Here is a 12,008-nt window from a genome sequence, read left to right on the forward strand (position 1 = left end):
CCATTCTTGTAGGCCCTATTTTAGTTACGCCCTTGGGTTGCAAAGAGGTCCTCAAGAAAACGGGGTTTATTATATAGACAGACGATGATCTGATTTGGTGTGCGTTAGGAATCAAGGCACCTCTCATATGGTCCACTCCCTAGCTCACGCATGGGCCCCAGAACCTTTCTCTCACTCCCTCTGCATCTCTTTGTGCATCTTCTCCTCTTTCTACTGACAGGCCACCTCTCCTTATAGTTTCTGTCCCATCACAACTTCGGCATGCTCGCAGCATTGGTTTGTCATGGCCTAAACCTACGCAGTGGTTAAGCATGTGGTTGCTTAACTGCATGGCCGACAGTTCGAATCCACCAGCTGCTCCTTGGAGACCCTATAGGGACAATTCTATCCTGTCCTGTACGGTCGCTATGAGTCAGAATCGACTTGACTGTAATGGGTTTGGTTTGGTTTTGGTAACCTTACCTCATGACATCTTTCAATTCCTGCCCCTGCTGCTAACCAACTTCATTGCTCTATGTTTTCCAGTTTGAATTCACAGGACCGATAATTCATAATAATAGTAGTTAACATTCTTCAAGTGCTTACTATACGCTCTGCACAATTCTAAGTACTTTACATGAATAAACTGATTTAAAACGCATCACAACTCTGGGTCATGGGTAGTACTATTATTATCCCCACTTGACAGCTGAGGAAACTGAGGCACCAAGAGATTAAGTAACTTGCCCAGGGTTTACATAGCTGGTAAGTAATGGAACGAGGGGTTAGACCTAGGTAATTTGGTTTCTGTTTTTATCCTCTGTGTTATACTGTCTCTCCAAACAAGAATGTGTGACCCTTGACGTCATTGGACAGCCTATGGATTGACTGACTTCGAATCAAAATATGATGGCCTTGGTAGCAGGAGCTGGAGTGTGCGCATGACTTGGCTTATCCATGCATATCCTCTGGTTCAGACATGGAGTAAGTTCATAATAAATAATTGTTGTGGAAGGGAGAAAGGGAGCGAGAGAAGGGCAAGTAGGAAAGGAAAGGGAAGAAAAGGAGGGAGGGGAAGAGAAAGGACTCAGTAGCTCTTGGAGCTATACAAACTTCTAAGCCATGCTCATCTTTGTCAGCTGGGATTTTGCAACACCGGTAGTCTTAGAATCACAGAACGCTGAAGATAAAAAAGATCCTCAAAGACCAGCCCATTCAGCTGCCCTGTTATACAGGAGAGGAAACTGAGGTCCAGAGAGGTGTGTGAATTGCCTGAGGTTACTCAGCAAGCTCGGAGAAGAATTTAGCTTGGAATTCATGACTTCAGGACTCTTTCTAAAGCCTAGAAAATCTCCCCTTTCAGTTGCTTTTCACTTTTCTTTCTGTTCTTTCTCTTCGTGCCTTGTCTCCACAGGCAGACACATGCACATTACACCAATATACGTTCTCCCTGCTGGAATTGGTCCCTTCCTTTCTGAATGTTCTACATTATAACCTGTGAACTTGAAATGGAACTCTTCCCTCACTACTCCTTACTCTAGTTTTGGACTTTTGACCTTGGCCTTGCTCTCCTTTGTGAATTGATTCGTATTTCCCACGCCTGTTTACCCACAAACCCTGAGCCGCATTACTGGCCTCATTCCACTAAGCTGCCTTGATCCTGACCAATCTGGCCTTAGCTGAGAGAGTTCACTCTCCTTGCAGGAGAATTATGGACTTAATCTGTAGAGAACAATTAGCACTTCTGCAGCTATTCTGTAGAAATGCCTTGAAAAACACTGTCCAAATTATGGATCATAGTTGATACAATAGACTTACTTTCTCTAAAGCTTCTTTCTGGACTTGAACTTTCTTATAAAATCTTTAACTCCCACGAGTAGCACTGGAAATAAAAGACTTTAAACACTGCTCCAAGTGCAATGATTTCACCTCCTAGCTTAAATTATTTACTGTGTTTTTAGTTTATTGTGAACATTTCTCACAGAAGAGCATGGAAAAGCTACAGTCTGGTGTGGGGCCCCAGCTTCCTTTCTCCTCCAGAGCTGAGGCCACACAGCCTCCGTTGGAAGGATTAGCCTGGCCCCAGGTCCAGGAATCAACCCTAATTCCAGTAGGAGGGGATTTGTTAAGATTGTAGGCCAGTAGCTCAGGGGCTTGGTAGGAAGCTGGCATTCCTGTTCATCCTGCTTAGATGTTGTTCTTGTTCTAGTAACTTATTCCTCCTGACCAAGCCCCCTCCTGATTATATCCCAGAGTCTTGATATCTTACCGTACCTTTTGGGCTTTGGATTGATATCTTATCTCTGTTCTCTGAGTTTCCCTGAAACTGAAGTACCTACTCTGAACTCCATTCTCTTTTCTGTTACATATTTTCAGAGCCTCCGGTGTCAACAACCAGCTTGTCTATTTTCCTACCTCTTGTGTCATCCACTCATCCACCCATCCACCCATCCACCCATCCACCCATCCACCCATCCACCCATCCACCTACCCATCCACCCATCCAGCCATCCACCCATCCACCTATCCACCCACCCACCCACCCACCCATCCACCCATCCACCCATCCATCCCTCCCTCCCTCCCTCCATCCCTCCATCCTTTCCTCCCTCATCAGAAGCCTGCTGGATCTGCCTGAAGCTCACCCACTGCCTTATTTGACTTTGCCAATTTCTGGTTGCTAACTGACTGGACTAATCCAGGTCTCCCACCAGCAGGATTTATTTAAAGCTACTCTCAACAACAATGTCCCCCAGGTTAATTGTTTATGGATGGGTTCTTCCTGATCCATCTGCCATTACCTAGGTGGGTGGTGCAAGTGGTTTGTACTTCATTGCTAACCTGAAGGTTGGCTGTTGGAATCAACTGAACAGCAATTCGGTTGTTGTTTTTTGAGGTAGTTGCCTAGACTCAGGGCCTCAGCTCTTCCTAGCTCAATCTGTCCATTTCTGACTGAGCCCTGATTCTGAAAGCTAAAAAAAGGCTACCGTTGCTGTTGTTAGCTGCCATCAAGTTGGCCCCTAACTCATGGCAACCCCATATGTTACAGACTAGAACTGCTCCATAGGATTTTCTTGGCTGTAATATTTATGGAAGTAGCTTGCCAAGCCTTTTTTCTGTAGACCACAGGGTGGGTTTGAACTGCCTATTCTTCAGGTTAGTAGTCCATTGCAAACCACTTGCACCCCCCAGGCTCCTTATATAGAAGGCTACAGAAGACTATCTAACTTAAATTCTTTCTTATCAGGAGTGAAGCACCTCCATCAAGCCAGGTGTTTTATTTTGCTTTAATTCCATGTCTGGTAGTAAATGTTACCAGTTCTATAACTACCAATTTCAGTTCCTTACAATGAAGCAGTCCTAATTTCTCAAAAACAAAGGTAGCAATGAACAGTTTTCCTCTTTATGCTCAATTTTTGAAGATCCAGTTAATTTCTAAGAAACTTAATCAGCACCATTTATTGGATAATCCTCCCACCCCTGTTGATTTGTAATGCTTTTTTTTGTTGCACATTAAATTCCTTCAAAAACTTAGAAATTCTACTGGAAAATAGAAATCTACTTGAAAAAACTATGTTGCTCCAGGAAATACAACAGTTATTATTAAGATTAAAGTAAAATGATTGAGACTTAAGCTTCAAGGGGGAACCCTGGTGGCATAGTGGTTAAGAGCTATGGCTGCTAACCAAAAGATCAGCAGTTCAAATCCACCAGGCACTCCTTGGAAACCCCGTTGGGCAGTTCTACTCTGTCCTATAGGGCTGCTATGAGTTGGAATCGACTCGACGGCAATGGGTTTATGGGAAATTTGAAGGGCTCCTTTCTACATGAGCCCCTTCTAATGCTCTACTCTTAATTTTGGACTCTGTGTTTTTTTTTTTTTTTTAAAGAGGATCACCAAAATTTTGTAAGTTGTACAAAATCTGGGTCTGTTCACTTTTTACTTGCACACCCATCTACCGTGGGTCACACACACAACAGCAGGCACAAGCAACAGTGCCTATTCTAGGCAACTATTTCCAACCTTTTGCTACATGTTCACTGTTTTTCAAGGCTCAAGGTTCCTCATCCGTACCCTAGGGTGAATCTCTGCCCATCTGTGTTGGGCTTTCTCTTCCTGAGTGGGGCCACAGTTTCTTTTTTGGGCTTCCCCTGGCAGGGAAAAAAAATAAATAAAATAAAACATTGATCAAAACTTAAAGGGCACCAATTAAAGTAGGCTGCAATAAAAATATACTGGGTAGGCAGTACACACGATTGGAAAGAACGCAATCCTGAGCGTGTAATTACCATTAATTAGAAGGAGGAACTTGATCTGTAGTATATTTAGGAGCCCTGGTGGCGCAGTGGTTAACAGCTTGGCTGCTGACCGAAAGGTTGGCAGTTCATGTCCACCAGGTGCTCCTCGGACACCCCGTGGGGCAGTTCTGCTCTGTCCTGCATGGTCGCTATGAGTGGGAGTTGACTCGATGGCAACGGGTTTGGTTTTGGTGTTTTTTCTTTGAACAAGTCACTCAACTTTCTGAGCCTCAGTTTCCTCATCTATAAAAGGAATCAATATCCCACAGAAGGCTGCCTTGAGCCTAATGGCTGGTAGAGGGACCCTGGAGCCGTTCTGGATTTTAGGACTCGGCTTTTTCTTAATCCCTGTAATCCTTCTGTCTCCATCCACTTCATCAAATCTGTTCTCTCTGAGCTCCTCAGTAACGTTTAAGCCAGATAAAAGCTTTTTCTCACACATCGTCTTTGGCCTTTCACCAGCATCCTGAAAAATATCTCTTCATCATCTATGACAGTAAAGTCCCAGTTCTCCTCTCTCTGACAACTTTCGGCGTCTCCTTTTCTTACTCGTCTTCTGTCTCCTTGCCCTGACCATGGTGTGTCCTGAGCACCGGCCTGTGACCATCTACAGCCCTCTCTACACTAACTCTCTAAGCAACGCACTTCTCACCTGGCTTCACTCCCACTTCTGTGTGCAAGACGCTTACAGAAGAATCTGCTGACCAAGTGTCAGGTTTATGGTGGAGGAGAATTAGAAGGCCTCAGCTGTACTCACAGCTTGGCCACTAACTAGATGAGTAACCTTTGGTGGGGAAAAACTTAGTCTCTGAGTTTCTTCACATCTAAAGCGTAGGCCTCAAAGCCCAAGTGCCTTTTCTCAATTTCCCCGTTTTGTTAATGACACCGCTACTATCCTAGGGTCAGAGTTCTGGGGTTTCTGTCTCCTTAAGCATGATCCAGTATGACATCCTGTCTCTTATTTCTAAGTTTTCACTGTTAGCGACACTGCTTGAATTCAGGCCCTCATTTAATATCCGAATTCTCAAGAGTGCCATTTAGTGAATCACTCTTCCTGCCGTCTCCTCATTCGGCTCCTCTCTCTCATCTATCCTTCATACTGCTCACTCCCAGGTTCATCTTCTGCTATTCTAGAACGTATGTGGTTCCTAGTTGTATACCATACCAAGACTGAGTTCTGTGGCCTCAGCCCCAAGCCTCTCATCAATCTGACCTCAGCTCTGAGTCCCATGGGTCTCAGCGAGCCTCCTCTACTTCACTCAGAGCAGTCTCCTCCAGTCTCTCCCTCCCCTGGTGGCACTCATCTTTATGAATCTGTGGCTTATCCTTTTCTCCTGTACTGGAAGTCTGGAATGTCTGCCCCTTCTCCTCTCAGATGGTCCATATTCCCACAACTTTTTGTGCTCGACCTTACATTCTCCAGAAAGCCTTCCCTTGAGCCCTGCCGCCTACACTGAGCTGGCTTATTAGATTATACCCAATATAGCTGAGTATGTTGCATGCTTCCTTTCTACCACTTCACTGTGAACTCCCAGAGGGCAGAGCAGCTCAGGATAGTTCAGAGTGAGCTAGAGTGCTCGATGACTAACTAACTGAGCTACTTAAATCTTTTAGTCCCAGCCTGAACTTGACCGCTTCTCTAACATCTTCTGATCTTCCACTGCCTTTGGAGAAGGGGTCAGAGTTCAATTCCCAAGAGGGGGGACAGCTAGGGAAAGGAGAGAACCTGGAAGAAAGGCTAGCCACAGATTCTTTTGCCCTCCACTTGAAAACGAAAAGGGTGGACTGGCTACTTAAGGAATGCTACATAAGCTTTAGTCAAAGGCGTGAAGTATGCCAAGGAGCCCTGTCCCTTTGGAGCCCTGGTAGCACAGTGGTTAAGAGCTGGGCTACAAACCTGGCAATTCGAATCCACTGGCCACTCCTTGGAAACCCTAGGGGCAGTGCTGCTCTGTCCTACAGGGTTGCTATGAGTTTGAATCGACTCCATGGCAATGGATTTTTCCTGTTACTTTGAGGTCCTTTTTCCTTGCTTTTCCTCTAAGGCCGTGTTTTCATGGTGGCCAAAGCAGTCTACCCTGGTTATGCTCGAGCCCCTAATTTTCCTCTGAAAACCCCGGTTCTATGCCTCAGTCCTTCAAGTTCCCATTCTCAGGGGATTGATGTCTGCGACATATCCCGAGCTAACCATGTAACCATTCGGAACATTTTTGCTTTTTTCAAATCCGTAAAAGCCAGGATTGAGCCAAGCCAGTTCTAAATTCTCTTCCAGCTCTGAAATGCACAGACCAGAAGAACAGCCACTCAGGGTTTTCTTATTTATCCTCTGGGGTTTCATTAAAGAACTAGATTATAAGATGCTGGGGGACACACGGCACTGTAGCCTTTGTGGTATGGTGTAAGCCACCCCCACATTCCAGGCACAGCTGAGCCCCCAGCAAGCATGCAGAGCAGGCATGTACTTCACAGCCAGGTGCTCTGGAGACAAATCCTAAGAGTCATCCTCGGATCAAAAACAGTGGTGGCATCAAGGTTTGAGAGCTTCCATCTAGATAACATGAGAGGATAATGGTAAACAAATGAAATAGCCAGGCGGAGGAGCAATATATGGAAATTCAGAAGTTATAAAAAACAAAACTATGTAATTCCAGGATACCAACAAAGCCCTGTGTGAGAGGTCAGACTCCACCGCAATGGAAGTGCACACAGTACAACGCTACCCCAGGGTGTGCTATTTGCCCTCAAGGACTCATTCACCTCAAGAAAGTCTCTGCAAGGTTCGAACCATTTTCCAGTATGGTTAAAACAAACCCGACAGGCCTCTGAGTTGGTCTGAATACCACCTGGCTACAGCAGACACAACCCGGAAGTCCAGTAATTAAAGAGATGTTGCAACCTGTTCATCAGGGTGGGTGGGTGCTATCCCACTGAGGTAGTTGTTTGGCCTGTATGGTATTGGCCTCAGACTGTTTAAAAGGATTTTATTAAATATAATCAACTTTTTTTTTTTTTTAATCAATACTATTTTAAAAAGAGGTGGCATCAGGCAAGGTTCAAAACGCTTTGGGTCATACGCTACCACTTCTGTTAAAAAGAGAAAAAAAGAAAATATGCTTCTGTGTATGCTTAAAATATATCTGGAAAGAGAAAACAAAAAGACTAGTCTGAGTCTTGCTGGGACTTGTGGGATCACCTTGCAGAAAGCAATTTGGCCTTCGTTCTCAGTTCTTTCAAGCCAGGTCAACACCTGAGGCTAATGAGTGAGGGCTGACCAGATCAAGGGGACCACCTGGGGGCTCATTGCTGACTAAGTCTCATGCGGCATGATGTAATTATAATGGCCATCTATGGAGGCTGAAGAGTTCCCAGAACCCTAAGGCTCAGATAAGCTTCCTGGTTGGTGACCATGCACAGAAAGAGGGCAGCATGTCCCTGTTTCAGACATGGATGCTCTGGGCTGAGACCACTCTCAGGCCTCACCCTATGCATCTCTTCATTTGTATCCTTTTTGATTGTAATAAAGCTGTAGCCATAAGTGTGGTGTACTCTCTGTGAATTCTGTGAGTTTTTCCAGCAAATTAATGAGCCCACAGGGGCAGTGAGAGCCAGCAGGGGCTGGTGTCTGCCTATTTGGCAGTCTGAAAGAAGGTGTCCTTCTAACACGTGAACTCTGACCTAGCTCTGGGTGACTACCTACCTACACGTTGCCATCGAATCAATTCCGACTCATAGCAACCCTATAGGACAGAGTAGAACTGCCCCATAGGGTTTCCAAGTAGTGGCTGGTGGTTTTGAACTGCTGACCTTTTGGTTAGCAGCCGTAGCCCTTAACCACTGCATCACCAGGTCTCCTGTTGAACCATAGTCACCCAGAAAGGTGCCCTGGTGATGCAGTGGTTAAGGGCTACGGCTGCTAACCAAAAGGTTGGCAGTTCAAATCCACCAGCCACTCCTTGGAAACCCTGTGGGGCAGTTCTGCTCTGTCCCATAGGGTTGCTGTGAGGCAGAATCAACTTGATGGCCAGGGGTTTGGTATTTTGAGGTTTGCTGGGGAGGAGAGTTTGTTGTCTGGAGGCCAGGAGAGGTAAGGAGGCTTACCACTACGCCTCCTTTTGTACTTCTGGTTATTTGAACCATGTAAATGTGTTAACTATTTAAAAATACATAAGTAAATAAAATTAACAGATTGAAAATAAAAATCCAGATTTCTATCTTCTCTTGAAAAATTGGAAAATTCTTTATCAGAGAACTCCAGTGCTGAGTTGCAACTGATACCAAAAGTGCTGGGCAGTACCGATTTCTGTCTGGTAGTCCCTGAGGGTGTTACAGTCGTACATCTCCAGTCCCTGAGGGGTCCGGAGGCAGTAGACACTCACGGGGAAGCCACATCTCAGAGTCAGCAGTGTTCTCAGATCAGACACTTTTTTACCAAGAAGAGAGATGTTCTCCATTATCGGCATTGTCTCTTGTGTTACAGCATTGAACACATAGAGAGCTGGCTTGTCTTCTTCCTAAGAGGAAAGAAAAGGAGAGAACTCAGGAATGAGCCTGTCGGGAGGTAGGGATGAGTCAGACACATTTTAGAGGGTGGCTTTGAGTGCCTCTAGCTCCCACAACACGGGATGAGGGCCTTTGCTTTCTTGAAAGCTGTCTGACTTGTCTGAGTCTTGCTCTTCCATCCTGAGGCTGTGAAGGAGCCCTCCTGCTTTGAATAGTGTACAAGACTTGGCTTCTTACTTCTCAGTCTACAGACTCAGACATGTCAGAGAAGTATTTCTAATTTATATCCACACCGTGCTTTTTCAGAGGCCTTAGTTTAGAACAATAGCTCCATTTTGCTGTGATTTAATTCAGAAATGCTGTGAAATCTAAACCAGAAGTCAACTTTTAAAAGTCGTTTCTGAGAGGTCATCCTTGGGGAGTAGACCTGAGTCCAGGGTGAGAGAGGTGTTTCGAGTCTCACTTTACACTTTTCATGGTATGTACTGTTTGACTTCTTTTTTTTGTAACTGCGTGTATTTACTTTTGCTATTTAAAATGGGAAGTACTAAATAAGAAAAAAAAAGTTTTCTTTGTTCCTTTTATTTTGCAAGTGGAACCGAGATGTCTGAAGGTAGAATTAAGACAGAAAGTGTGGGGAAAATACTAATCCTCCTGTTAACAACAGTTAAATCAAAGCAAACCAGAACTAAAAAAAAAAAACCAAACCCAACGCACCAGAACTGTGCGCACAGTAAATAGGAAAAACAAGACAGGAGGGGGAGGAAGGGAGAGGGAAATATTACTACATTTTCACTTTTCTAAAAAAAAAATGGAACTGAGATTGCTTTCTTTTTGGTGAATTCAGTTTAATAATGTTTTTCTTCAACGCCCAGTTGCTAGTTTGGCAGATGGGAGTGGACCATGCTGCCTGCTAAAGAGTACTCCAGGAACGCAGGACTGAAGAGGGGCCTCCAGCAAAACTGGGAGTCTCCGAGTGATGCCAGCGGTCATCACACTCGGGTGCTAACCATAAGGTCAGCAGTTCAATTCCACCTAGAAGCTCCTCGGAAGAAAGGCCTGGCAATCTACTGCTGAAAAATCAGTCATTGAAAACTCTGTGGAGCACAGTTCTACTCTGACACACACGAGGTTGCTATGAGTTGGAATCGACTGGACTGCAAAGGGTGGGTTAAGCAAAATTGAGAAGCTGGCAACTGGCCTCTAGATTCCTCGTGGCTGCTCCAGGGGTCATTGCCCTCATCTCCTCCCTCCATCCCATCTGCTCTGCCTTCTTATCTCCCATCAGAATTTGTCTCTGGTTCCTCCCTGCTGCAAGCTTTCTAACAGATTAAATTTATTCCTCTCCTCCAAGATAACACACTGTCGTAATCTAATCAACATGCAGATCTCTGATGAAATTGAAAAGCTGCAAGAGTTTGGTCGAGGTCCCATTTCATTAAAATCAGATCTAATCACATGGAGGAGCTGTGGCCCTCTCCTGCTGAGCAGGAAGCCAGCCCAGCAAACTGAGCTGTTGGTTCTGCGTGCCAAAAGTGCTTAGGCCAATTTTTCTCGATGGCTTTTCATAAACCCACTGGACCAAATTAAGAGGACATGAGATTCACCGTTTCCCTCCCATCATGCTCCAGCTCCATGAGGCAAGTGTCTGCCTAAGCAAATTCAAGCAATACTTCTAGTCAGGCAGAAATTCCTAAGAGAATAGGTAGTAGTGGGCTGTTTGTATAAAAGTACCATTATGAATAGAAGTCAGCATTTTAAGAGATTGCTATTAATGTTGTAAATAGTTAAATCCCACCTAAAAAAAAAAAAAAAGATTATTTGCTTTATTAAAATAAGTGGTAAAGTGAAAAATTTCTTAAGTTCTATGATATGGGATAAACCAAAACCAAACCCGTTGCTGTCAAGTCGATTCCAACTCGTAGCTACCATATAGGACAGAGTAGAACTGCCCCATAGAGTTTCCAAGGAGTACCTGGTGGATTTAAAATGCTGACCTTTTGGTTAGCAGCCCTAGCACCTAACCATTATGCCACCAGGGTGTCCATGATATGGGGTAGGATACTAATTTATGTTATTTATAATTAAATGAATAACATGTAAACGAAACAGCAAAAGCCCAAGTCCTCTCAACAGCTAACTTGTTATTATATTATGTTAGAGAAATAAGTTTTAGAAAAAGATCTTAGAATATGAATAAACGTTTCTACATCTATAAAGGAACCCTGGTGGTGCAGTGGTTAAGAGCTGCCGCTGCTAACCGAAAGATCGGCAGTTGGAACCCACCAACGGCTCCTTGGAAACCCTATGGGGCAGTTCAGAAGCATCCTAACCTAAGTATACGTATAACTGACTCTGGAACAAGTAATAGCAAGGAAGAATGACAAATACCTGTCAATCTTTAGGGGAATATCAAAAGTGTAAGGAGGAAAATATTAATTATAAATGAAGCCAGGTTCTTAAATATCAAGAAAATTAATACCTACAGGCTCTGTTTATATTTTTAGCACCCAGAAACTTTGTACCATATAAATAAATAAAGGTGAGTGGCTTTCTGGGCGAACATAAAAACCCCACCAAGTCTGTAATGTATCTCGAACATCGCTCTCAGGGCACTGCTTTCACTCAGCATATGTGCCATTTTATAAACATTACTGTTGAGGGAGGGAAGACCCATTTTAAGTTCTAATGAGTCACACCATGTGGGGACAGTTCTTCACATTGGTTGTATAGAAAGGGAACAGATAGATGCTGATTAACGGCGACTCATTCACATAAGAGAAGCCATCTATCTATATGATATCCCTCCCCAGATACTCCGAATTGAGGATTGCTGGTCAGTCATAGGGAAGGAATTCAAATGCTATTCATTAAACAACACCATACACAAATCATTGTTGGACATATGTAAAATCAGATGTTTCCTTTTACAAACCAACCATGAGAAACATGGTTGGAGATAATTTAAAAAATTCATTTTCGAGTATAGTGTCTTTCTTTTCAATAAAAACAAACATGGGTATATTTCCTGGAAATAATTCCATTATTGTCTTTAAATAACAAGGGCAAACCCAATGCCATCGAGCAGATTTCGACTCACAGCGACCCTATAGGACAGAGTAGAACTGCCCCATAGCGCTTCCAAGGCTGTTAAACCTTTACAGAAGCAGACTGTCACATCTTTCTCCTGCAGAGCAGCTGGTGGATTTGAACCACCCACCTTTTGATTA

General features: G+C 44.1%; 1 protein-coding gene across 1 annotated transcript in view; it reads right to left on the reverse strand.

Moving 5' to 3' along the window:
- Positions 1-12,008, reverse strand: part of ANKUB1 (ankyrin repeat and ubiquitin domain containing 1) — a 50,716-nt gene that overhangs the window by 21,257 nt on the left and 17,451 nt on the right. Inside the window, exon 3 of the mRNA XM_003416159.3 lies at positions 8,573-8,789. Coding sequence (XP_003416207.2) covers positions 8,573-8,789 — 217 coding nt within the window. The remainder of the gene's footprint in view (positions 1-8,572; positions 8,790-12,008) is intronic.

Source organism: Loxodonta africana, chromosome 23 (assembly GCF_030014295.1).
Source record: "Loxodonta africana isolate mLoxAfr1 chromosome 23, mLoxAfr1.hap2, whole genome shotgun sequence".
In the NCBI taxonomy this organism is placed as follows: Eukaryota; Metazoa; Chordata; class Mammalia; order Proboscidea; family Elephantidae; genus Loxodonta; species Loxodonta africana.